The following is a 27,697-nucleotide window of genomic DNA, read 5'->3' as shown; positions in this document are numbered from 1 at the left end:
CATCGAACAGAAATGTGACATGTACTGGTTGGTTGTAAAAAAACTGGAATATGTTTGTAGGACTGGTGATAGCCCAGTGTTTTCAGATGCCAAGACCATTTAATTGAAATCCTTAGAATTCTTGATTTATTACCCTTTCACCTCATGTTTCCGATCTGTCTTTACTATCTGTAATATTAATGGCCGAAATGCCCCAAAAATCTAAAGCAAGGGCAAATAACTGAAGTTATTTGATTATGGTCACTGATCATAGGGACAACGCTACCCTCTGGCATCAATAAAAGTGTCATAATGAACGTAATTTATTAGTACTACCATCAAGGGTGCTTTGTAAACATGACTGACATGAGTAACATGTGAGCATCTGTTTGTTCCTCCTCCAGAGGCCTCAGGGACTGCTGTGCGTGTTAGATGAGGAGAGCCAGAGCCTGAGGCCAGCAGAGCAGACCCTGTACAAGAGGCTGTCGACCCAGCTGGACTCCAATCCGACTCACGGCCTGTCTCTCACAACCAAGGACGGCAACGGAAACCCCCCGCCCAAAGACCAGGGCCCAGCCTTCACTGTCAGCCACTATGCTGCACAGGTCTGTCTGTATTTTAGAAAAATGTATTTAGAGGTGGTAAGGCTGGGGAGCATACCATGTCATCTATCATGACTACGTATCATTGCAGTAGACCTCTCAACTCCTTGCGCTGAATGAGGAAAATATTATATTAACTATAGGTAGCATCTATTTAACATATTTCTCTCCTAGTCTTTGGTTGCTAAAGCAAAAACTCCAGTGAGATAAGCTCTGTTTCACAACTCCGGCAACTATCAAAATGATATTATGGATGGATTTGAATAACATGTTGATGCCTCATGTTATCTCATTCCATCTGTAGCAAACACCAGACTGCTGTATCTGGAAATACTCTTGTCATTTTTCTGTTTTCAAAGGTCAACTTCACTGTGACACCGCAATGTTCTACAAAAACATTTTTCTGGCCATTATTCAACATCATAACTCAGAAACACAGACGGGGAGATTGTGACCATTTTTCTCATTCACATACTAAACCGTGTGCTCTGCTTCAGCCTCCTATCTGCCGGTTAACTGCAATATCATAAAATATATTCACTCCAGTAATACAATCAAAACTTACCTGAAATCATGCAGTCCTTTGGCTCAGGCAGTGCAGCGGTGTTTGCAGAAGCGTGGGCTGCACATGTGATCGGGGAAGGCATTGTGCATGCAGAGGGTTGCAATTTTACTGAATTCCTATTTAATGGCATGCTGGCAAATTATCAGTACATGTGACGGAGGAGTGCACTGCTGAATGCTGCACATGGTTACCTTTCAGTTATTGGTGAATGGGAATACATTTGACCAAAATATGCCATAAGACCTAGTGTTGCTCTTTTATGTTTGCACTCCCTTGGAGGCATGTGTCTCTGCATTGTCAACGTCTTCAATTTAAAGCCAATTCTGTTTCAGCTTCCAGTGGTGCTTTTACAAAGATGTAAATTGCTATAGTGTATTCAAGCTATTTATTTTGCATGAGAATGAACGTACTGTGTATGTGAATGTCCGCAGATTTCATACGACCTCACGGGATCACTCACAAGAAACAAGGACTCCCTTCCTCAGAATCTCTTGCTTACGATGAAGTGTAAGTACCCAATGAAAAACACGCATATGAGCACAGTGTGGCGTCAGAGCACGCTTGATGACAAAGATGCACTCTTGTCTAAATCAACAGCACACAAAACCGCTCTCTGTCTAAGTGTGGTTGTGTTTGTGTGTGTGTTTCATCACATATGCAGCAGACAGCACAGTCTGTGTGTATATTGTCTATAGAAGGTGCCAGATGTGGGGTGTTGTGGTTAGAGGGACACAGGCAGTCGTTGTGTAACTGCCAGGCTGGCCTTACGTCCAGCAGCCTAATTGCTATAATTCCCATGATGAGGCTAATCTTCTAAAGGCTAGCCTTTAACTCACACTTGGCTGTTGTCCCTCCGTCTGACCGAGTCGATGCATCACTGCCATTCATTTGCACACACTGACATACGTACGTTATGTGGTTTCTGCTTATGGACGTCATCCCCTCTCCACTTCAAGTTAATCCTTAAAGCCAAGAGGACAGCAGAGTAAGTCTATGTTCAGGTGGTGGTAATGATTGCTTTAAATTAAAAGACAATTACCCTTGTAGCTGGGTGTAATTAAGTCCTCAAATGAGACCAGGACTCATGTTTGTTTTTCTTTGCTTAGTACGCCTACCTGCCATCATCCTGCCCCCCCCCCTCTCTCTCAGCCTTTCAGATGAGAGCCACACGCCCACGTTCACACACATGTTGTTTGGCTTTCTGAATGAGCTCATTGTTGTTGTGGACCGCTCCACGTATTGTCGAGTGGCACGGTCCACCCCCTCTTGTTGCCTGACTGATTGTTTACATGGAGCCCAACTTTATGCCTCCTCCCTACCCTCACTCCTCCTCCGATGCTTCCTTCCTTCCTTGTTTACATCCTCCTCACTATTCCCTCTTTTCTCTCCTTCTGTCTGTTCATCCCACCTCTCCTCATTCTCCTCCACCCCCTTATTTCCACCAATGCTGTTGCTTCTTTTCATCCTTATTTTCCTCCCTCTCTGTCTCTCCCTGTGTATGTGCTTTGTGCCCGGCAGCCAGTGAGAGTGTGTTACTGCAGCAGCTCTTCCAGTCCAAGCTGACTCAGACTGGTTCTCTGGTGCCAGCAGCCCAGGGCCGTGCAGGGCTGAGAGGGCCTAAAGCTGCCCTGTTGCTCCACAGGATGCCGTCAGCTTCCCTTGTTACTGCCAACACTGTCCCCCAACAGCCCCGGAGGTACCATGACCTTACCAAGGTACAGTACACTGTTCACAGAGTGGTGAGTGCAGGACTTCACATAAATCATGCATGCAGCAAATCTGTTGTTGCACTGAAGCTACAGTCATCTATAAAATGCACTGGAGCATCAAAGTTGTTGAAGGCCTCATTAGTTTTGTATATTTTTGGAAATCAGATTTGAGGTAAACATTGATTTAAAAGGTGCATCGCTCGTATTACCTTTTGAAAGTAGTTAATGAAATATAGGAATTGTTGAAGTTGAAGGAACACAGTCAGAGACAGAGTAAGCCAGAAACTCTGCTGCAGTGCAGATCAATGGAAAAACAGGCGTAGTATTTTTGGAAAAAAAACACAACACTCTAATTTAAGCTACTTCCCACCACGGGGCTATATATAAACCTCTGGGAATTGGATTTGTTTGAGATAGAAACTCCACAAGCATGCATAAACATGCACACACAGTCATGTGACTTTACACTTTTCTCATGACATACAATCATAAAAACACAAATCAAGTGCCTCGTAAATATATTCTCAATATTCCAAGTCTCTTTTTTTTCAGTCCACCCTCCCGCTCTCTGCATCTCTGTCTCCATTTTGATCTTTTTGAATGTTTTGGAAAGTATATTGTACTGGTGCACGTGTGTGACTGAAAAGTCTCGCTGGTTGTGTAACCTCTGCCTGCTGTCTCTGTGGCTCATTAGCCATCTAGAGAACAGGCTTACATAAGACTTCTTTCACCTCCCTGATCTGTCCCAGCAGCCTTATACGGTAACATTAGGTAATATTGTACTACACTGGGTGCAAGACGATAAATAAGACAATAAATGCCATGGGCCAAACTGGACGGTAAAGCGATTAAAAACAGAATAATTGGGACTGACAGAAACGTGGTCTAACAGAGCTGTTTGGTTTGCATTGCAAACATCCTGCACAGCACCAAAGAAAGGATTTTTAGGTGACATGTTCTGATCTCTAGTCCAAGCCACGCAGCCTAACATGATGTTAATATGTGATGATTATGTTGTAATGAATCCATATTCCTCAGTGGCCACTTGATGTGAGAAGCATCGCTATCTCACTTTTTTTTCTCTCGATTATCTCTTTCCATTGTCAGATGTTGAAGAAGAAAGGCTCGAGCTCCTTCCTGCAACGGCTCGAGCGCTGTGGGCCCATCACAGTGGCTGTCCAGCTGAGGGTAAGAACCGTTCCCCTCCACCCACCTCACATTTGTAGTTTTTATAAGACAAGACAAGGCCAGGCCTAATTCAAAAGGAGGTCTCTGAGTCATAAACCATGATGCTGGGCTTCTATTCCATAATGGCCGTTAATGAGCGTGCTGACTCACTGGTTAGCACATATGCCTCACAGCAAGAAGGTCAGAGTTTGCATGTACTCTGCATGGGTTTTCTCGCGCGCTAGTTTCCTCCTGCAGTCCAAAGGCGTGCAAGTCAGGTGACTGATTAGGTGACTCTCTATTGTGCAGGGATAACAACATGTTTGTCTGTACGTGTTAGCATCCAGCCCACAGTGTTCTACCTTTTTTTTTTTTTACCTTTGATTTATTTTAGTACTCAGATCTCAAATTATTGCATTCATTTATGAAACATGAGGTTTTGGGTGAATCTAGTCCTATTCTCAAGAAACATCTGTAGTTTATGCATCCTTGTCGTCGCACACCCAGTCCTCAAAACACTGAACATTATTCTCACTTGCATATCATATCACATATCATTTGCAACAGTGCAGCCCTGAGACCTATCCCGAGAAGGATACTGTGATTTCACAGTGCTATATATAAAACTATATATAAAGCAAGAGCAATATTCAGTTAGAGGGACACAGTTCAGTGTCTGCTGATGACGCAAGCAGGCTGAAATGTGGCCCAGAGAAGCAGTACCTTTGGTTTGAATGAAGCCAGTGTGTTGCACAATCAGAGTTGTGGGCTTGTGGTCGATGAGTCCCTCAGGGAATGGCAGGGAAGGAGAGAGTGGGCTGAAGAATGATGCTGTACCAAGCCAAGCATGAAGCCCTCCACATGAATGAATGAACAATGAACAACCACCACTGTGTGCCGTGCGCATGCATTTCGCGCGTGTTCCGAGGGACGACGACAATGCGAGCGCTGGTAGTGACGTTCAAAGATGAGGGGAGAGGTGCTGATCATTGTGCTGAAAGGTATGCGGAGCGCGGACTGACGTCGGCCCGAGGAGTGGCAACGGCGCAGATGTGAGTATTTACGCGCGTTTGGATGCGCGCGCATTCGCGTGACCTTGGACGCAGCATCTGTGAATACAGGGCTTGAAGCAAAGCTCTCGCACACCCTCAGAAAGAGAAAAGAGCTCTTTGTGTTTTTGCTTCCTCCTGAAGCAAAACACACCCCCAGAAATCAGGCCACTTTGTCTCACACCAGTCGCTGTGGCTTGGAAATCAAGTTACAACATCAAAGGAAGAGGACAGAGGGCCCTTCCTTCCCTTCCATAGCACTTACTGTACAAGAGAACCAAAACACAAATAAATCTGCTCATTCAGACCACATTTTGCTCATTCTGTTATGATTGTAAATCACCGGCGAGTGCCTTCGTCTGTATCTCCTCTCCTTTGCTTTCTTTCAGAACTCGCTGTCAGAGGTGATAAGTAAGCTGCAGGCTTGCACTCCTCACTTCGTGGAGTGCGTGCGTCCCAACGCCAGCGGTCAGCCGGACAGTTTTGACAGCTTCCATGTATCTACCCAGCTGCAGTACATCGGGGTGCTTGAGATGGTGCGCATGATCCGTTATGGATACCCTGTCCGCCTGTCCTTTCCAGGCTTCCTCAGCAGGTCAGTGCCAGAGCATGTTGTGTAATAGTGCTGCGACTGTCATAACTCTGAAGCCATTGTCCGATTTCTGTCTGCTGATTTGTTCACCTCGCAGCCTCCTCTTCAGCTCCTTATTAAAAGGAAAGCTCGTAAAGATGGTGGATTGCGCTTCTTCTTCTCTGTATCTGCCTCACTGATCTCAGTTGTTCAGATACATTACGCTCCCTGCAGGTCACTGTGATCTCTGCCTGTTTATATTCGACAGGGCAAGCAGTTCAAAGTAAACCGAAAGTTTGACAGCATATGGCTTCACTGCACCTGCTGTACGGGATCTCGTGCTCACATGCAGCCTGTCACATTAGCACTGACGAGTCAGAGCAACCTTTACTGTTGGAAGCACAAAATGACCTTGAATGGCGTTTTTAGAGGAGTCTGTTGCAGCTGATGAATGCCACTATCACATTTCCCATGTCAGCCTGACACACGCACACATTAACCAGTCAGTTGTGTGTAAAGGTCTCCGTGTCCCACACTTGAATTTTTGTCAGTATGTCCCCCCATTACCTCTTTTCTTAGCTCTTTCACTATATTCCCAGCTTTCCTTTTCTCTCACTTTAGCGGTTTCTCTCAATCTTTCTCTTCCTGTTCCTCTGATTCTGAGAACCGATGGAATACTGAGAGGATTTAGCTCTAAGTCTGTCTTTCTTTCTCTCTCTCTCCCTCCCATCCTCAGTCTGTCTCCCAGCCTCTCTCTCTCCCCCCCTCTCTCTTTTTTTTTGAGGATAAAGGGATTAACATGAACATTCCTGCCAGATAATAAGAGAGGACAAAGCTGGTCACATGACCCCCCCAAAAGTTTCCACTACCCTGCTGTAAACATCATCACATTGCCACACGCGCACACACACACACACACACACACACACGTGCGCACACACACACACACTGTAGGTGCCTGTCTCAAACTTTAAACTTTAATTAAGAGAACATTAAATGACTCAAGATCTGGTTTATTATTGTTATTCATATCATAATTCCATTAGGCCATGGCTCACACTCTTATTTGGTAAACTTAAGGATTTCTGGTCGGATTTCTTATCCTGACTTAATTTTGTAGACGACTGGTAAAAAGCACTTAACCAGCAAAGGGATGCATGATAAAGAACAGAGACAGCAGTTCCCAGGCCTGTGCAGTATTGTGCAAATGGACGAAGTGTGCTGCATTTATTCTAGGTGCAGTCTGACATTTAATATTTCTGGTCAAACATGCACCAAGTGAAATGGATAAGTGAAACTCACATAATAGGTTTTCATGTGGGAAAGCCGGAACCGGGAATTGAATCTGGAGAACCACGCCTGTGTAAAGATGATGAAGTGAATCCAATATAGATTTCTCCCCCAGCTCCTTTGTGTTTTTGATGGATATACCTTAGAGAGCCAACATTGTCATCGTTCAAGCTGTAATTGAAAGATTCCTGATGAGGGCTTCCTGAAAGCTGTTTGTGAAGCCATATGCGTGTGTGAGAGCATGCGAGTGAGCGTCCTATAGTGTTAGGCAGCCATGTGTTGTATGATAACACTGTGTTAGCAATGGATGTGACCAGCAGATAACTGAGCATCACAAGGGCCAGCTGGTCGCCAGAAAAGGAGGAACATAATCGTAGCAGGGCTGGGTATAAACCAAAGTGTGTGAGGGAAATAGTGTGTTTAAGATTGCAGCCTGGTTTCTAAGACTTTTGTTGTAGGTTCGCATTGTACAGTTTAAGCTGTTTGCGATTGCATCAGCGTGGCCGTCGCTACCTGTCGGCAGCGCCAGTGCATGTATGGATGTATGGATAGAGCTTATTGTCAGTGGAGGATGTGACACATCCACTTTCAGGATAAAAGGGTGAGAAGTGTCCGGATGAGTTTAAAACCCAAGCAACAGTGTGGCATCGCCTCTGTTATTTTTTCAAAGCTGGGTTCACCTCAGCTTAACCAGCAGAAGCAGGAGGATGGGGAGAAATTCACACTTTTCAGGCTTGGGAAACATATTATTTTGGGAGACAGATGTGCCACTGATTTTTTTTTCCTCTTTTTATTTTTAAGGTAGTTTGTTGCCATTTTCACCTTTATTGGAGAGAGCATTATAGAGGCAGGCAGGAAAGACAGAGAGGAGATGACATGCGACACAGGTTGAACCATGGGCACTGTAGTTAGGACACATAGTAACCATTCAGCTATAAAGACACCCCACAAAGATGTGATTTTGCAGAGCAAGACACAGTTTTGTCAAGACTAAAGGAAACACCAAATCAGTCATCAAGAGCATGAATAATTATTTACTTTTGAGTCACCTGAATTCCAAGCATTTCATGTCATGGGAATGGTAACCTGCCAGTATAAATGCAGGAAAGCAGAATACTGGTGCATGTGAATCACATGCAGTTTTAGAATGGGATACAGGTGAGGTAAATGGGGGAAAGTGGACTCCTAAACAACTGGGCAATCTTCATAGGCTCACCCACATCTAAGAGACTTATGGGGAAGGAGAGCAGGCCAGTATCTGAGGGTAGAATAGTGAATTAAGTCTTTGTCTGTCAGGAAGTTAATTGTTGATATTTATGAGCAAACACTCCAACTCCTCCAGATCTGGACTGGATGGTCTGGTTGGAATGATGTCACTGTATATGAATATAGGTGACATCTGTAAGGAAACAAGAGAGACCACACCAGTAAACAGAGATAAACTTGGTGATCTGTTGGTTGACTTACAGAGAGATCTGGAACATTGTACAGTGTATTCATGTGAGCAAATGATAATAATGGCCTAAAGAAGTAAGATAAACTATTGGCCATCAGGTCAACTCTAGCGGGAGTCTGACTCAGGACCAGGATCGGCACTCTAGAGATATTTACTGACCATCAACAGCTAGCTGTTAATAGCTTCAGTTAATAGTTCTTGCTCTGGTCCCTGTGTTGAACTAACATGGCCCAAGACCAGTCTGCTCACTGAATGCACAGAGAGGAAACCAGTATAACACTCCCATCCACTTACTGGTAAAACAACACACAAGCTGAATCCTAAAAACGATGAGGTAACCTAACATACTGGGATTAAAAACTGGGGTTTACGTACTGAATTTCAAACTGAAATCCTCCTCGTCGCAGGAAAAGGAATGAAGGTACCGTTGTTCTTCGCACAGTATTGCGTTACTGCCCGCCACTGCTTTGTGTGCGCTGTGTATGAGTGTTTTTTTGTGTTCTGCGTTCATACAAATGGATCTTTTGAATGCGCCTTTGTCTGATGTTTGTCCCCGTTCTGCTGTTTATACATTAAGGCTGTGGTTAATTTAAGTGGCTGCCACTCACAAAGACACCAGTCAGCGCAGCCCAAGTGCCATTCATATCTCTCTCTCTGTCTCTCGCTCTCCCCCTGCCTCCCTCCTCCACTGGGTTCAGACAGAGCCAATGAATGAACACAGCCTTGGCCAAGGAGGGAGCTGCTGCAGAGTGGGGGTGGACTACACTGCTGTCTTCACAGAGCTCTTTCTCACACTATTCCTCATCCTTCCCTCACATTCTCTCTCATCTGAAGCACCATTTTCTTTTTTTTTTTATTTCATCTTCCCGCCTCTTCTTTCTTCCTGATCCCGACACGTTTTGTTTCTTTCTTCCTCTCCGTTCAGTCTTGATCTCTCCTTTGTTCTCTGCCTGTTTCTCTCATGTGCACACACACACACACACACACTATCTCAATTTTATCCAGTTTCTTACTCATTTTTCTCTTTCTATTTGTCACTCTTTCAAAACAGACCTCTACCCTTGACTAATCAAAATGACAAGCCAATGAATCAGCCATTAATCTTCAGGTTGCTTGTGAACAAACACATTAGTGTGTGCACACGAACACACACTTGCACAGTGGAACCACGCAGACCACTTCACTAAGTCATAGTGGCCGCCCGAAGCAAATGACATTAGCTTCCTGGTAACCAGAGTGATTTATGAGGAAATCTATTTTACTGTTGCTTTTATTTGTCTTTTATGATACGCTATGCGTTTTGTGGCCAGGTTTATTTTCTGCCAATGTGTAAGGTCAAATGCTGCCACTTGAACCTTGTTTCTGTAAGTCCCAGACCTCCATTTGTGTTGGTTTCCTCAGTTCCACATTATTAAAAAACGGATGAGAAAGAAACATCAGTATTCATCAAGCATGTGACAAATGCGGCTCACAAACACAGCGGTCCTGTTTTCCTCCAAGTGGGTCCTCATTATCTCCCACTGATGGATAAATGCACACATTTGTTGGTTATTAAATTACCTACAAAAGAGTATGTATCATTCAGACTGACCACTGGGGTGAAAGTCCATGACTAAACAAAGCCGATAGGCTTTGAGGATGTGACAACTGACGGTTTGTCTGAGGGAAATCAGCTTCCGAGAGGAAGCGAGTGGTTTAAATTGCAGCTGCGTAGCCTTTACCACCGTAGTGATGCTCAGTAATAGTATTCACTGATGGCCCTTTGGTCATGGAAGCACATTAGTGCCTTGTAGCCCCCCATTTAAACTCTTATCAAAGGGGTTATCTCACTTCTGTGACTCCACATGAAGTCCCCTTGGGTCTTGTAAAAGTGGGGACCATCGATGGGTTTCATATGCTCATAGGAGAGGTCATGGGTTTGCAGAGTTCCTTTGTGTTTTATGGGCCCAGTGGGACAGCGTGTGCTGTCTGTAGGACTGGTATTACCATGCAGAGAGAGGGTTAGGGAGAGTTCAGACAGACCCCACTCCTCCAAATGAAACACATCCCGCATTCACATGCCCTCACTTACTCACTATTGACAACACAAGTGGTTTATGCTTCCAGCCATCTGCTTCTTATATTTTCCTCATCAGATATGTGACATCATCAGTTGGCTCTGCCTCTCATTGATAACAGAAGATTTGCTTGGCTGGCCCATTTCATTCTGTAAATATCAGATTTAATGATTTGTTTGTGCACATACAGTATACACTCCTACATACCCCTTAATACATTTCAAGACATGTCTGACAGATTATACTCTAGTTACAATGCAGTGTGGTAAAGATAAAAAGTGGAGCTACCTAAAACGATTGATCTGTGTGGGTCACCCCTCTACTAACCATGTCAGCTACTGAAATCATGAGCCTCCTCACAGTTTAATATAGCTTTGTCTGTGATTTATAAAATGTTAGGGTGAGATCCATCAGTTTCCAGATAAACAAATCATATATACCTGCAGCTCCTGGACAGAAATACAAGGGTAAACTCTCAATCTGTTGTCCTCAAAATAAGGAATTGCGTCTCCTGCGCTGTTAACCAAGAATTCATATCTACAACCCAGATTCCAAGAAAGTTGGGATGCTGTAAAAACTTAAAATAAAAACAGAATGCAGTCATTTACAAAATAACTGTGTTTACGGACAATGGTTTTCTGAAGTGTTCCTGAGTACATGTATTACATTTTTCTTACTTTTATACAATCATGTGTTCACAAAGTGTTGAACCTCACTCCATCCCTGCTTGTAACGACTGAGCCTTTCCAGGATCCTTCTTTCATACCCAATCATGATACTATCACCTGTCACCAATCAACCTGTTTACCTGTGGAATGATCCAAACAGGTGTTTTTGGAGCGTTCCACAACTTTCCCAGTCTGTTGTTGCTCCTGTCCCAACTTGTTTGAAACGTGTTGCTGCATCAAATTCAGAATAAACAGATATTTACAAAAACCAATGAAGATGATGAGCTAAAACATTAAATATATATATTATATAATATAATTGCCAGTTGTCTGTCACAGGTGATAATGCTCTGTTCAAAGCTGAACAGTTCAGATGGAATGAGGGAACACCCTCATCATTAGCACCACACCCAGCGTGGGCAAGTGGAAGATTTAGCAAGAATTAGCAGTCACTGTTGTACATTTGGCAGCCATTTACACCAAAATGTAATAAAGATTTACAACATTTTCACTTCATCTTCAGTACAGTTATCTTTATACCTCCAAACTGTGTTGCGGCTGACTCCTCCTGCAGCAGGTGAAGAGAGATTCTGAAGGGCCCCTCAGAAGAAACTGCCCACTGAAGTGGAGGCTGTTTTGTTTTTATTCCAGTCACATTTTTTCTGTCTGTCCAGGCATTCAAACTGGCAAGCCTGCCTTCATAAGCCGTTTTTCTGTCCCTCACACTCTCAGTCATTCATTCATTCACATCCACACATTCAGAATTCACACCACATATAAAAACATCCACAGCTATTTACTAAAGAGGAGATATAGATTTTATGTTACTGAATTCTCTGTCAACGTTCCTCCTGCTCACTTTCCCTTTCACCCCCACCGTCCCAGGCACAAACAAACCACTGTCTCCATCCAGCTGACCATTCATAGCAACGGTTGCCCGGGGCAACACCAATAGGAACAGATGCTGTTTGGCTGTTCTGCTGTATGACCCCGCTGACATTTGAACCGATTGTTTTTGAAAAGAAGGGGTGCCACTATTCTCTTCTAAATGTTTAAGTTCAGCACTTCTCCTCTTTTGTCTCTGCAGCTCTGATGTTTCCTGTTTTCATTTGTGTGTCTCAGATATAAAGACCTCGTCATCCCAACTTTGGGAGACAAGAAGAAATTGTCACCAGAGGAGAGATGTCGCTCAGTTCTGCAGCAGTCCAAACTCCAGGGATGGCAGGTGTGTGTGTGTGTGTGTGTGCATGTGCGTGTGTGTGTCTTGCCTCTTTTTCTCCGTCTCCATCAGTAACAAAAGATTTGCCAAATGACTTAATCCCTGACCCTCTATGTGAAAGATCCCATGGAATCTTTGACAACTCGTTCCAGCTGTCCCACCTCATCATCAGTCTTCTCACACACACACACACGCACACACACACAGCAGCAGCATGGACCACTCCACCCCCCTCTCTGTCCTGTCTGCCAGACTGCTGTTGTGTCTGAGCGTGTGACCCTACAGGTCACATCAGCTCCCGCCTCGCACACGCATACACACTCCTCCACAATGGCCAGCAGACACCTTTTCATACAGCCCTGCTTTACTCACACACACACATACACACACACACACACAAACACTACTCCTACAAGTAGCGTGTGTTGGAATGAATAGTGTCTGTCACTGGAAGTATGTCAGCCCCGTAGTTCTGTGCACCTGGTATAGAGTGACCTCTGTCACCCTCCCAAATGCCCCCTAAGCCCAGGAAATGAATGCAGTGTTAACATGCAAACCCCATCCCCACACTCCACACCCACCTATTATCATACATCATTGCTACATCACTGCTCTCCCATCTCTCAACTAGCAAGTCACACTCTTTTGATTGCTGTTGTGTGTGTAGATGGGCAGCAGTAAAGTGTTTCTGAGGTACTGGCAGGCAGACCAGCTCAACGACCGCTGCTACCAGATTTATAAAAAGATCATCACCTGTCAGAAAGGTAACGCACCAACAACCCATGTTGTTCTTTTCAGGTTCATCGGTCTTTCTGTCACTGACAGCTCTGATCTCTTTGTCTTCCTCCTCCTCTTCTTCATGTCTCAGTGGTACGTGGCTGGCTGGCCAGGCAGAGCATTCATCGCAGGCTGTCATTACAGCAGAAAGAGGAGTGCAGTGTGCAGCGTTTCCTGCAGGGGGCAGAGGACATGGGGCTGCGAACCTACGACCAGCTGGTCATCCAAAATGCGTCCGACATCGCTCGAGAGAGCGACCGCCTGCGCTGCCAAGGCAACAGCCTTGTCAACACCCTTGGCAGCAGCCCGCCGCTTGGTGAGAGGCCTGAGCCGGTGGGCAAGGAGGAGGATCAGCCCACCAGGAGGTAAAGGAGCAAACACCTTCACAACTCACATGCCTTCATTCAGATCTTAAGACAAAGAGATGGAAATATTCCAGAAAAGCAGAAGTGCAGTTATTCATTTCGATGTTATATTATCCCCATTCTCACCAAATATTCATTTCATCAAAAAGTTATATAATATAAACTATAGTATAGTATAATTTTACTGATTACTTCACACCAATGTAACCAAGACTATATATGAGGCTGTTATTACTTATGATATAGGTCATAATACTACATGTGATGGCCTCATATTGACTGTAGAATTATTTAGCCTGGAAAATAAACAGTCTGCAGTTACTGTCATTCACAGGATTAATGACCGTATGAAGGAATCATTTGCTTTTAGAAATGTGTGTGTGTGTGTTTCTGAATGTGTGTCTGTGCCGCGTGTGTTTTGTGATTAATGATGTCATTGTATCCCTGTGCGCTGTAGGCTTTTAATTGTATGTTTCATGATGGATCGTCAGATAATGAGCTGTGTTATCAGATTGTGTTAGTATTGTGTTGCGCCTGCAGAACGTTATCCTTATCTCCACATCACCTTATTCTAACATATAACATATCATGCCTGAAGAAACGGGAATAACCCTGGAGGACTGAGATAGAAAGGGTTTAAAAAAAAAAGGTAATGAGAAGCTTTTTAGAGCCCCGTTAAATGAACGACCTTTTGATTGACCCAATTTGATTAGTCACTTCCCTAATCTTTGAATAACGCCAGCCTTGTTTATGGTACTACCTTATGCTAATAAGGCTATTTGACAAAATGACAAAATATGTGTGTTTATGTAAATTTTATGGAAATTTGTTGCATAAATTTGCTTTGCTTCCAAACTTAATCTTAGATTAACGTAAAGCTTTAAAGCGCCTGAAAGAGTAAAGTCAGTAGAGTGTAAAATGACCCACTATAAGACATTATTTTCATGCAAAATGGCCGCAATTGAAACACAAAAATTGAAAAAATCAGCAAAATGAACTGACTGCCAGCAATTTTTAATACTTTTTGATATATTTTAATGATTTAATGGATTTAATGGAGTTTTAACATTAGGTTAAAGTAATACATACTGAAATATGAAAAGAAACATACACATACATGATTTCCGTGTCCTCAGTTTGTCCTTGTGCCTGTAACATTTCGCGGCGAGGACAGGAGCACCGGGAGGCTTCGAACAGGAGGAGGGGTGTCAGTAGGCGGGATTGTAGAGGGGATTAACAGGAACATACACACTTCTGCACACTTACACACAAATACACTGACATGCACACAGTTACCCAATCTCACCTAATTTCTCTGCAGGCTTTTAAAATGCGTCCCCCCACCCATCACCTACACACATGCACCCTAACCCCCCCCCCCCCCCCCCCCCCCCCCATGCCTCACACAGATTAGCAAAGGAAATATCAAACTGGATGTTATCAAATTACTGCAAGGAGATTAGGTTTATAATCTCTTTGGTCTTTATCCTCCAATTGGCCTCCTTAGCTCATATTTGTGGCGTGACAGTTGAAGCAGTCATACATTGAGTTTGAGTTTACAGATGATCTAAATGACATAATTAACTCAATCTGGATCAGAAAATTATCGGATGGGAAAAAGTTGTGCCTGTAGCTAAGGCTTGAATCAAGCACAGGTGATGACAGTACAAATGCTCTGAATAAAATTTGGTTATTCCTCCCATTTTTAGGGCTCTGGAGAAAAGTGGGAAAGCCTATGAGGGCTCTGTCAGCGGGGGCAGTCGAGTTATTCGCCACTTTCGATCTAGCTCAGTGCCCACCCCCCTTGCCATGGAGAACTTGGTCCATTGCTCTGCCAGTCCACCCATCAAACCGGCCCTGCAGCAGATAGTTCATACCAATGAGGACGGAGCAGGTGGGGGAGGTCTTTCCTCTCCGCGTAAGCAACCTCCTCCCAAACCAAAGAGGGACCCCAACACTCGTCTGAGTGCATCTTATGAAGCAGTTAGTGCAGGGTTGATGATGGCAGCCAAAGAGAGCCCCACTCCAGAGGGATATGGTTCACCAGCTGGAAGCCCTCCTAAGTCCCAGCTGTCACCCACAGACCCTGCAGGTACATCACCTCCACTGGTCTTTAGTAGATACAACAGATGGTGTTTTTTGTGCCTCAGTGCTGTTACCTAATGCCTTGACTTTCATTGGATTTAATTGCTTCTTTTATAATTTCCTCAGCTTTGTCCAAGCCCCGTCCCCACAGTGATGACTACACGACCATGAGGAAAGTGCCACCTCCCAAACCTAAGCGCAGTCCGAACACTAAACTGACAGGCTCATATGAGGAGATCAACGCTGTAGCACCCTACATCCACCAGCTGCGGCCTGCTGATGTAAAGCTGGCCTTGTTGTCCCGTGCTGGGGGATTTGGAGGGTTTGGTGGTTTGATGCAGAAAGCGGCCTCTTTAGATGCGCCACAAGGGGTAGGACTGAGTCTGTACCAGGGCCAAGATGAGGAAGATGTGTACATAGAGATGTTGGGTTCCCAGCCACGTGCTAGGAGCCTCCAGGAGCCCCCTGACAGCCCAGAGCAGGCTGACTCAGAGGCCGTCTACGAGGAGATGAAGTATTTCCCCCCAGAAGAAGGTGGAACTCCTGCCACTGTGGTTACCAAGGCAGCCAAACTGGAGGCTCTAGGCCTGGGCCTGGTTGGATTAGGGACATCTCCTCCTCAGAGTGGGGACAACAAACGGGGGGCAGGGGTGACGGCTGCCATGGACATCACTCACTCACAGAGCACGTTCAACAGTGCAACTCCCAAAACTCCACATGGCAAAGATGGCAGCTGTGACATCCCTCCTCCCTTCCCCAACTTGCTTCCCCACCGTCCACCTCTCCTGGTGTTCCCCCCCTCCCCTGTCACCTGCTCTCCAGCTTCAGATGAGTCGCCCCTCACCCCACTGGAGGTAAAGAAGCTGCCTGTGTTTGAGACGAACCTGAACTATGCCACTGGCCCAGACAGCCCCCTGTCCCCACAGTATGCCCGCCAGAGGGCTGACTCCTCCCCTAGCCTCACTGTCCTCATGCCCGAAAAGAAGTCCACACCCCCACTCACCCCTCCACCTCCACCTCCTCCCCCCAATGTCCCACCTCCCCCATACAGACCTCCTTCACACTTTCCCTTCCCTCCTGAGGCCAACTTCCTGGCTCTGACACGGGCAGCATCTGTCACGGGGAGCACGGACTCCCCCAAAACATCTTCCTCTCAAAGGGCAAATGGGGAACCACTGGGGAAGCCACCTCCCTACTCCCCGGTGAAGATGTCTCGCCCTGAGCCTCGGAGAGCACACTCGTGCTCCTCCTCTCCCCTGCTGTTCAACCCAGCCAATGGCAGACCCTTGACCAGCCCCCTGGATGAGCTCAACACTCTGTTCAGCTCTGGGCGCAGCCTGCTGAGGAAGTCCACATCTGGACGCAAGATGAGAGATGGAGGTTTGTCAGTAATGCTCACACACACATGCGCACCCACACTCACAGTTATACAAATCTAAAACATGAGCAAAGTCAAGATCACCCCCCGGGTTTTTAAATAGATTTAGATTCAAGGTTGAATGGTCCATTTGCAGTTGGGAGGATTTAGGTCAGGTTAGGCCAATCCACCTATGTATGAACCTGTTGTGTGGGTGCATGTGTAGGAGGTAGGGAGTTAACCTTTGCTTTTTTACACTGCGTCCAATTTACCCCATCTGAATGTGGATGTGTTGTGTGTGTGTGTGTGTCTGTGTGTGTGTGTGTGTGTGTGTGTGTGTGTGTGTGTGTGTGTACGCACGAATGCATTTGTGCAGGAGTGCACGTGTCCATTATGTGTTCTATCTGCGATGATGAGTTCATGATCAAAGTGTTAGCCTGCTCAGTGCCACATGATTTATGGGGTACTGGGTGATTACCCTCTATACGGCAGGAGTAGTGTGGGGTTGTAGGTAAGTAATAACCTCCTGTGTCTGTGTGTGGTTAGGCGTCTGTGTGCAAGTGGGCGTACACACATGCTCTGTGGTAGGGCGGTGAGATGCACCAGCACCCAACAGCCTTTCTCATAAATCCCCCTACTCTACATTTAGAAACTCCTCACATTGATTCAGGTGTTGTAGCCAGCCACCCTCTTTGGCCCACTTGAGGCAGCCCATTTGTTACAGTCTCCAGTGCAGTGCCCTTTGGCTGCAGCAGCTGCCTTATAACATGTTACCTAATGAGCTAGCTGGTGCAGCACACTTAGCATCACTGCACTTTAACTATGATCTAGCTGGGTTGGCGTTTGTTCAGTTCACTACATGCAGAGCACATATAGGCTCTGTGACACTGATGCAAGGGTTGACCTTTGCAAAATGAGGCCAAACGTATTTGTCACACCTGGTGAATAAAAAGGGAGGGTCCTCAGGTCAGAGGTTTCAAATCCACAAAGAGATTACTTTGTGGTGCTTTGATGAAAGTGAATTTTTCCCATCAGTGTGAGAAAGCACAGGCATACGAGAGAAGGTAGAAGCCGTTCTGTCCCACTGTGCTTTTATCTGAGTCTCTCTTCCCTCCAAGTGTATTAGTTGTGGCTGATTTAATAATACATGAGCAGTAGAATGATGAGGATGGGTATCAAATATTTAACAGCTCACTCATGTTCTACTGAAGGCAGTCTAACTGCCCAGCAGCAGCGAACAGGACATTCAGAAAAGTTAGAAAAATTACAATCAAATCAAAGTATTAGCTGCTGGTGGGTCATCTCGCTAGAGGCGCATATTATTCTGGAGTTGCTTTATTTGTTTAAGACCCAGTTGTGTCATACTTCTATAACTGTTACTAGTTCAAGGGTTAGGAAGCTGAAGTCCTTATAAGAGACGGTATGAGAGCAAGTGCACAGGGTGACGCATATGCCTCACATGACGTCTTGCACTTGACTCTTCGTCAGCAGCTGGACCTGCGCAGGAAAAGCGCTGGCGTCATGGAAACAGTGTCGGTGTGTGCGACAGGGGGGAACCTGGCACTGGGGTTCACAACCTTGCTGTTATTTTGAGTAGGCAAAGCAAGGCGGGCCGCTTAGATCAGAGCGTGGAGGGATGCCGATGGGCTTAACAGGATGGCCTACTTCCGTTCCCTCTCGGCTGTTAAATGACAGAGTGTGATACCTGACGCTGTGGGAGTGGCCAGGGGTTACAGCTGCTATCCCAGACATCTCTGTGAAGAGCAGCTGCCCCTTTTTTCCTCCAACTCCTCCCCCTCCCCTTCTTCATCCTCAGGGAATGAGAAAACCACAGGAATGCCAGGGGAAGAGGGCAGGTGGTCTTGGCAGGCTTCAGGAAATCACTGTCATAAGACACCTAGCGCCTTAAAAGCAACATACAGATTTCTCAAAATTGGATAAAAGTCCAATTCTGCCTCATTATAGTTTTCATTGTACAAATCCAAATATTCACAGTGACTCATCTCTTTACAAGCATGCAGCCCTCACATGGACTCCCTCCCTCTACCTGGCCTTTTGTCCCTCAGAAGCATGCACCTTCCCCATGGGACCTATAGTAGAGTTTGCTAAGTTTATATTTAGGCATCTTGTGACCACCATGGGGGGACCACAAGGCACGCATTCTCAGTGTGGGACGGCAGCTGACGAATTCCCATTCACACTCCCATACGCATATCTAGCCACAGCGGCTTGCTCATTCAGTGTGTGAGAGCATGTGAGCCCAGAGGAGCAGCAGCAGGGGCAGGGGCAGGTCATGTGGAGTCACCTTCCTAGCAGAAAGAGCGGATGAATATGACTGGGGGACTGATTGGAGAAAAGATCCTGGAATTTAACACATGATTAATTGAATATTAAAATTGTAAAAAATCAGCAAAATTCTTGAGCAGAATTTTTCAACATTACCGGTTAAAACATCAGACTCCCTGCACTGTCTTGGAGTTTGCTGTACACCACGAATACTTTGATGATATTATGCATCTATGTTTTTACTGTATCTACTGTCGACTCTTTATGACATGCAAAGTGTGTTTTCCTTTGGCTATGTTCTTCCCAGGATTCAATTCTAATATCAATCTGCCAGGGAGAGAAGAATGTGGCTCCGCCCCCACCTCACCATCTCTGCAGCTTCAGGACAAGAACGCCAACAACCACTCTCCTCACTCCCCGAGCCCTGCCCCCGTAGAGAACGGCAACCAGATCGCCAATGGTAGCGTTAACGTCGATAATTGAAATCACATCATTTCTCATATACCTCTTTCATCGGGTTGTCCTGTTGGATAGACGAAGAGGTAGAAACAGATAAACAAGCCGATTCACCCTGTGGAGGGAAAAAAGAGAAACAGTAAAAAAAAAAAAAATATAGAATAGGAAATCCAAGAATGCACACATGTACAGATGTGAAAAAAATGTCAAGTGCAGGTGCACCTGATTGATATCACGCTACTTATACTTTTGCATTTGCCAGAAAGCTGCTAAGCGGCCTAAATAAAGACTATTCCTGTGCAACAAAGAGGCTAACCCCACCGACTCAGCCTGTGGAGTGAAGAAAGTAATCTGGCAGGCCACACTAAGCTGTAACTCTCCTTTTACCCCTTTGCCCACGTCACGGGAGATGCCTGGAATAAAAGCACTGCACAGGCACTGAAGGAGCGGAGGGCAATTACATGACATAATGAGCAAATTAAAGAAAGGAGACCGCAGACCTCATAAAAGAGGACCCCAATTTTTTAGTTGCAGCCAGAGCGTGATTACAGTATTCCTTAAATGCTCAGAGAGGTTGACAGCCACACAGTCTTTCTGCATGACAAACACTTTTTCAGCCCCTATGCATTTGAACGATGAGGTATCCTTCAGTCTGTACCTGTCGGCGTGTGGGTTGACTTCCAGTCAGATGTTTCATGCTTTCTAATGTGCCTCTGATATTGTGCGTCCAGGGTCGCTGGAGGATGAGAGCCACGGCAAGTCAAACTCCTCCAGCTCCACCTCTCTACACAGACACATGGACAGCCATCATACTCAGGTACACACAGACAGCTGCACATGCCAACATACATTATGTGAGTTATTGTCAGATGCATCACTGATGGCACCAGGTGTTGTTTCTTTCTGTCGTTTTGTTACTTTAAAACGCCTTACGTAACACACGGACCTGTACACGCATGTACATATGCATACACACTTACACCCACGGCAACACACACACAACAACTACACAACTCTATCAGGCCCGTGTTTTGTTTTGGGTTTGTTGACATTTTGAGTGGACAGGAAAGTGGCCTCCTTTGAACAACACGTATCACTCATGACATGTGAGCTTTCTCTCGCTCTGTAGACAGGTGTACAGTTACAGGATTGAATTTAACGTCCTGCATGCTTGCACGCAAGCTCGTATACACATGCTCTCATGCAGAAATGCACACACACACACACACACACACACGCAGCCTCTGATATATGCAATTGATAAAACTCTGATGATAAAGTGGAAACCATCTGTGAGTGAAAGGACCTTTTAAAAGCTCAGACACGCCACAAACTAACCAACACTTGATCACTGTCACGTGAACAATGCAGCACGCAAGACCTCCATGGGGACAGCCAGTCACAACGCGGCGGCACAAAGCTCTCGTGACGGGCATCCTGTACCGGAGCAGCTTGCATCTCTGAAACATGAAATTCGCTCGTAAATGTCCATAAATGTACCCTGTAACGGGCAATTCACTCAAATGGATTTTTAATGACGCCTCTGTCATCTGTTCTTGACTTTGTCGGCACACGTATGCATCAACGCTAGTTTTTCATGTTTTTCATTCAGGAGTCATTTTCTGTTCCTGCTGTCAGACAGCATTCATACCAAGCTGCTGATAAACAGCATCAGACAAAATAAACAGGAGTTCAGGTTAACGACAGCAACTTCTGCGTCACTGCATTGTGTATTCTGGGATGCAGCTGTTTCCTCCCGGTCCGCACTCATACAGACAGTTTCACCACTCGGAGACTGATTCAGATTCATCACAGACGGCGTCAGACGGTGATTGAGTGTCACTGTCAGTGGTGCATGAAGCACAAGAATGAGGAAGCGCGGCCGCCTTTCAGAGAAGCTGAGGACACACCATTCATAAGACACTTGAGATGTGAAGGCCCGCCGTGTGCTCACTTCATAATCCTCAGACTGACTAAATGTTAGGGCTGAACTCTTCCTGTTACTTTCACTCCCTCCTTTATCTTCCAGAGGGGTCATCTCAACTTTTCTCCGTTCGGTGCGGGGGCCGCCCTCTAAAACAGCAGGGGGGGGGCAGGGGGCTCACTGGAAGCCCTGTACACATGTAGGGATGTGGTGAGTGTATGTCATTCCTCGCTGCTCTCCACCCTTTATAGCAGTGTTTTTCATAGATCCAGTGTGGGAACAGGACAATAACAATTCTTATTTTGTGAAAAAAAAAAAACAACCTCGAGTTTGAATAGTAAGTTGTAGTAATACTCCACCCCAAGTCTATTTTTGGAGTATGAATGACTCCTGTAGACATGAAAGGTGGCTTTAAATCATTTTTAGTTTCCTCCTTCATGGAGAACAGAGGCTGTGTTCATCTTGAATTCATTGCAGTTACAATGGATTACAAGAATAACCAGTGCATGTGGCAGCAAACAACAAAGTTTTGATCAAAAATTCTGGTAGTTTTGATTCACATATTCAATCTTCTGTAAATGTGGGGGGAAAATCTTGAAAACCACTGCTTTTTCAGGCCATCATTTCGCTTTACCTGCTCCCGTTTTTTACCGTGCTCTTTGTCCTTTCAACACTGGTCTGGAATCAGATTAGCTCTCTGCCCTTTCTCCTGTCAGGGGGAAAAGTCTGATCCTAGAATCGGTGAAACTGCTGCTCGTTTTTCCCCTTCTTTTTTTTATCCCGCATTGCTGAAAGGAAACTGCAGCTCTTGAATTCAGGTAGACTCTCTGCATCTGCATACCTGCACACTATCACTGTCAAAACTAAATATATTCTAATCACACTGTAAGATATTATAATGACGCTGTTCACATTTGAGGCTAACAGCATTGTCTGTTGTTCAGTGAGATGATTTGTAAGATGCTAAATTCAGAAAGTCTATATGGTCAGTTTAGCTCTATTCAGGGATTTTCTTGTTTAAGTGTGCTTTCATGTATTTTAACTACAATTTAGTAACAGTGACAGCAGCTATTCAATTTAGAGGAAGTTAAGACCTCCTTTTCGGTGAATTTGTATGGACCTCTGCTTGCGAGGGAGCAGATTTCTCCTATTTGATTCATTTTGCATGAAATATTTTTCAGTTGAGGCAGCAGCGTGTCAGTCAGCATCTTACAGGAAACATTTCAAGGTTGCACATGCTGTTGGAAAAAAATGCAGGAAACAACACAGGAGTTTTGAAAATGTTCCACCAATATTTTTTTTACATTTGAGTTGAAGTTGCCTCTGTTAAAATGAAATGACTGTGGAAAATATAGTTTATTGGATATTGGTAAAAAAAAAAAAAAAAAAAAAAGTCAATATTGTGCATCTCTAACCACGAGAGGTGATCAGTGTTGATCAGTGTTAATGTAAATGTAAAGTGTAATGTAAAGTCCAAGTAAATGTATCTTGTAGTGGAAAATAGCATCTTTGCTTTCTTTGACACCACCCTTGGATTATTATAGGCAAATGAGCAAGCACACCAACACTGATATACAAGACTTTTACTGCTAACAGACACTTAAACTTCGAATATGTCTGTTCACCAAATGAGAGCTGCAGTTTTTATTGCTGTTTATTCATCTGCTGGATTTTATGTTGAATTCATCACATGACCCCTTTTCGTAAAATCTTTCTCCGGATTCTCTGCTGTCACTGGTTTTACATCTAACTCATCATACTTGTTGTGTAACCTTTGAAGTGATTGCAGATCTTCATCCTCGTGTGTCTGATATTTTCTCTTTGTGACGACTGGTCAGTGAAAATGTGACTACTCATCGTTACCACTGAAAGGTGGAAAAAGAGACACTTTCTTTGTTTCTTACTTCACTAATCTGGCGTGTTGTCTGGAACAGGTTCATTATCATGAGTTCATTCAAGAGATGGGAACAACGCTGCGACCCAGAATGCCTTTCAATTAGCTGAATTCCAGACTGTGTTTGTATAGGATTAGCAGATCTAATGGGATAAATGAAAGGGAAAGGATGAAGGAAGAACAGGGGGGTGGATAACTGAGTTAGGCATGAATGGACTGGCTTGTTTTGGTTCCTGTAGTTAGTAGTCAACAGCAGTCTAGACTAATTATATCAAAAATAAATGGACTGTCTGTTGTGTCAGCTATACTTTTGGATGGTACAGAGATTCATATTTTTTGTTTTTTCCTTTAGACAAAGTCTAGGCAGGAGTAATGACATTCAAAGTGGAAGAGTGACTCTGCCACATGTTTGGTATTCAGAATAGCAACACGTTGAGGATGAGAGTGACAGACAGAAACAGAGCGCCTTGGTGTCTCTGTATGAATCCCCTGTTGCCAGCGTTAAAGCGCACAGTATGTGCGAGTAAAAGTATCATGCTATTTTCCCTGAAATCCCCCCGTCACCTAACTTATCCAGCGCAGCTTCCAGGAAAGAGCTCGCACACAGGCCATCAGCGACCACTAACATCTTCCCCTCAAATCAGTCCCTCTTGTTTTCCACCCGTTGTGCTCTCTCCTCCCATCAGCCAGTCTGGGGAAAATGGTTCTAGCTATTTAGTGACCTCTCTGCTTCAGCGTCTTCGAAAAAAGTCTAGAACAAGCATTGATTTTTCTTCCTTGTGTCAGTGCTACCGTGAAAACTGTAGCACTTTGTTTATCAGAGGCACCAATATGTTGCAGTTTATATATATTCTGTGCCGAGGTTGTGTATGCAGTGTACACACAGTATTGAACAGGATCAAGCAGAAAACAGGGTTTTGCCCACCGGACATGTATCAGTCTGTGTGTACGTGTGTGCACAGAGTAGCTTGCGTAGCTGTTTGGCAGTAAAATGTGTGTGTTTTATGAGGAGAAGCTCAGAGGCTATTATCACACTCTGTGGCCTCAGGACAGTCTGTCAGAGTTCGGAATGACGACTAGTCCTCCTCACCGTAACATGACCGACCCATTGACATATTGGTTTGGACATTGGCTCTCTCCTCCCTGCCCTTGTGAGGGAATAGATGTAACATGCAAGGGGCTGCATTAGTAGGAATGAGTATTTTCAGGTACTGGTGAGACATATAAATGAAATCAAGGACAGATTCTGGAGTTTTTCTTCTTATCAGACAAGAAAATACAACAAATAACGTATGAGGAATGTGCCCTTGCACATTTTTGACTGGCCAACGCAGCGACTTGCAGAATGACGTTGCATTGCATTCCATGGAGAGTTGAGCCAGTATCAACTTGTTTTGCCGGACGACCTTGCATTGTTTTTCCTGGAGCCCTGTGCATTGGCACCCCCACACTGTCAACATAGTGGTCCCTTTCAAATAAATAAGGGGGCTTCATTTTTTTATGCAGTGCTGTTCTCTCTTTGAACATGACGCTATTCTGCCAACTCAACCCAAACTGTGATGGCTTTCTCTCCAGAAGCTACAGAAACATTCACACAGAGACCCTTTGTGAATTGTAAACTAGCTCCTGTCCTGCTTTAACATGAAAATCCCCCCATGCAGAAAGTGAGGTCCATAAAGAAATGTTGTTGTTATTCTTACTTGACTGGCCTGATTCAAGCTCTTGCGGCTGAATGAGAGCAAAATATCCTGCAGCCAGGTTCCAAAAGAGTGAAAGTTGTTTTAGCAGCACATTATTGCCCGTGGGTTTGTAATAAGATGTTCAACAGTCACACATAAGTGCAATGTTCGAGTGTCCACATACTTGAGAGAAGAGAGAGTTTTAAGCATGAGGTAAATTCAGTACAGCAAACCCGTCTTACCCTCATGCTGTGCTGACACTTTAAAGATGACTATTAACATGATTTATATTTTCAGGCATCATGGCCAAAAACTATGAATCTCTCAGAAAGTTCTTCTCTTAGAATTACTGGATTGTCAGAACTGCGTCTGATGTTCATTGCATTCAGTTTTGTGTGCGTGTGTCCATGTACAGTCATGCATTGCAGGAGGACACGGTGTTCCTACTTGTCTACTGTTCCAGTAGCTGGTGTTCCTGGCTGGCGCCAATGCAGAGAATAGCCTGGCAAGGAGGTGTAAATTATGGATTAGGTCACTGAGTATTGTGCTTGTGCAGGCAATCAATCTGTGTGTGTGTGTGTGTGTGTGTGTGTGTGTGTGTGTGTTTGTGTGCATGTACATATGGACACTCACAGGTGTGTGGTTCTCCAGAAATGTGCACATGATCCTGGTAATGTATGTATGTCAACGTGTGTAATGTATGCAATGTACATTTATTTGCGTGTGTGTGTGCATGCCTGTGACTATGTGGCAGTGTCTGTGTGTAATGCATCACTGAATGCAGCTTGGCAGTATGCAGAGAAAATGTTGCATTAAAAGAGCTGATGATTGATTGATTTAGCTCACAGCTCCAACTCAAGCAGAGATTAATAACAGTGAGGTTGAGGGAACAACTGTTGCAGGAAACAGATTCTGAGAGAGACTGCGATTACATCTGAAAATCAAGTTTGACTCTCTAATTATGAGAATGTTGGGCTGTCAACATATTTTCTAATGTTTTCTTATTGCCAATAAATGCCATGAAAGGACCAAAACCAACAACGAAACAAGAATATGAACGAGTCTTGCCTGTCCAGCTAAAGCCTGATACAGCCATAGAGGAGTTGATCAAAAACCATTAAGAAACACAACATTGAACCATACTCTGTGAACTGCACTTGGCCACCAAATGTATATAAATCCACAGTAGAAACTAGTCCCCAGCAGATGCACTTTCTCATCCTGTTCGAGTGGCACTTTCCATGTGTTTTTGGTCTTTTTTATATTGAAACTAAGAGTGTATTTGCTGTTTTTAAAGATGGACGTCTTCAGCAGGAACCAGTAGGCTCCCTGCTGAGTGCTATGGCAGGGCAGGAAAGTCAGAAAACACTGTGACACAGAATAACACGTTTCTGTTTTGGTGTTTTCATGGGATTTTGTTGACCGTATAGAAAAAAATAACTGTGTATAGTTATGCCAGCCTCATCCTTTAAATGTCATCTCTGACCACGAGGAAACATTTTTCTGCCCTTTAACAGAACTGCGTCATTATAACCTCCAGTTCCTAATCTGGTCTGGATCACCAGGGCTCCATCCTGCAGCTGGTATTACCGACTGAGGGAGATTGGAGTTCCTATCTGATTGATTTACCCGGGTATTGACCGGCAGATGACTGATGATGTGCTCCATACAGAATGATGCGTGCGCGTGTGCACTTTTGTGCATTTGACCCGAGTGTCTGTGTGAAAGAACAAGGGGTGCCCCAACTGTAATTCACAAGATCTGCTTTAAGGTGATGTATGGAGGGTCCAGAGACAGAATATGGAAATGAGTCGAGCTGTTGAAGCCGTCGGTCGGAGAAGGGATCGCCCCCACCGCTTCCCTCACTATCAGCTGTCTCATGAGATGGCTCAGTTCCAGCCGCAGATTCATCTCTGTGTTGTTTATTTGAATGATTCATGAGAGAAACCTCTAAGAAACTTACTTTTCGAGGAGAAACCAGCCTGATGATCACTGGTGATTCCTCTCAAGATGCTGGATCAGACAAAACTGTCGTGTTTTTCTCGCTCTCTAGGTGGTAATCTCTATGGAGTCCTGATTAGAAGATGATATTTGAATTGCTTCTGGCCATTGTAGGGCGCTTTTACGATGCCAGTGTGATACAGTAGATGTTTTGTTTTATTTTTTCCTTTTCATAAAAGCCCTGCTTGTCATTCACACTCCCCTCTCCCTTTCACCTCCACCAGCCTGGTCATTTCAGCTTCCTGTCGCCTCCGTGTCGATCCGTTCAGGAGAAGGTCATTATTCAGAGTGTGATTTGAATGTAAACGTGCTCTCCTCCTCCCTCTCTGCTCCAGGTGTTCCAGCGGTTACGTCTGTCCAACGGGGATGAGAGTGTCGCCCTTGGGGAGCTCCTGCGATGGAGGCGAGCGCAGTGTGAGGGGAGGGGTGACTGGAAGCACCGTCCACCTCAGTCCCCACCCTTGCCCCCCACACTGCTCTGGACCAACAGGAAGGCCTCTCCGTGACGGAGGTTGTGTGATGCAGTCACATGTATCGGCTA

The 27,697-nt window shown here is 44.9% G+C and overlaps 1 protein-coding gene across 1 annotated transcript in view; it reads left to right on the top strand.

Moving 5' to 3' along the window:
• Positions 1 to 27,696, top strand: part of myo16 (myosin XVI) — a 73,405-nt gene extending 45,709 nt beyond the window's left edge. The window contains exons 23-35 of the mRNA XM_041950764.1: positions 384 to 584; positions 1,578 to 1,653; positions 2,665 to 2,861; positions 3,963 to 4,043; positions 5,461 to 5,666; positions 12,236 to 12,338; positions 13,000 to 13,096; positions 13,201 to 13,474; positions 15,184 to 15,566; positions 15,686 to 16,939; positions 19,510 to 19,662; positions 20,390 to 20,475; positions 27,492 to 27,696. Of these exons, the coding sequence (XP_041806698.1) occupies positions 384 to 584; positions 1,578 to 1,653; positions 2,665 to 2,861; positions 3,963 to 4,043; positions 5,461 to 5,666; positions 12,236 to 12,338; positions 13,000 to 13,096; positions 13,201 to 13,474; positions 15,184 to 15,566; positions 15,686 to 16,939; positions 19,510 to 19,662; positions 20,390 to 20,475; positions 27,492 to 27,662 (3,282 nt within the window). The 3' untranslated portion in view covers positions 27,663 to 27,696. The remainder of the gene's footprint in view (positions 1 to 383; positions 585 to 1,577; positions 1,654 to 2,664; positions 2,862 to 3,962; positions 4,044 to 5,460; positions 5,667 to 12,235; positions 12,339 to 12,999; positions 13,097 to 13,200; positions 13,475 to 15,183; positions 15,567 to 15,685; positions 16,940 to 19,509; positions 19,663 to 20,389; positions 20,476 to 27,491) is intronic.
• The last annotated feature ends 1 nt before the right edge of the window (position 27,697 follows it).

The sequence above is a fragment of the Chelmon rostratus genome, chromosome 13 (genome assembly GCF_017976325.1).
Source record: "Chelmon rostratus isolate fCheRos1 chromosome 13, fCheRos1.pri, whole genome shotgun sequence".
NCBI classification, from domain to species: domain Eukaryota; kingdom Metazoa; phylum Chordata; class Actinopteri; order Chaetodontiformes; family Chaetodontidae; genus Chelmon; species Chelmon rostratus.
This window is presented reverse-complemented; position numbering and strand designations above follow the sequence as displayed.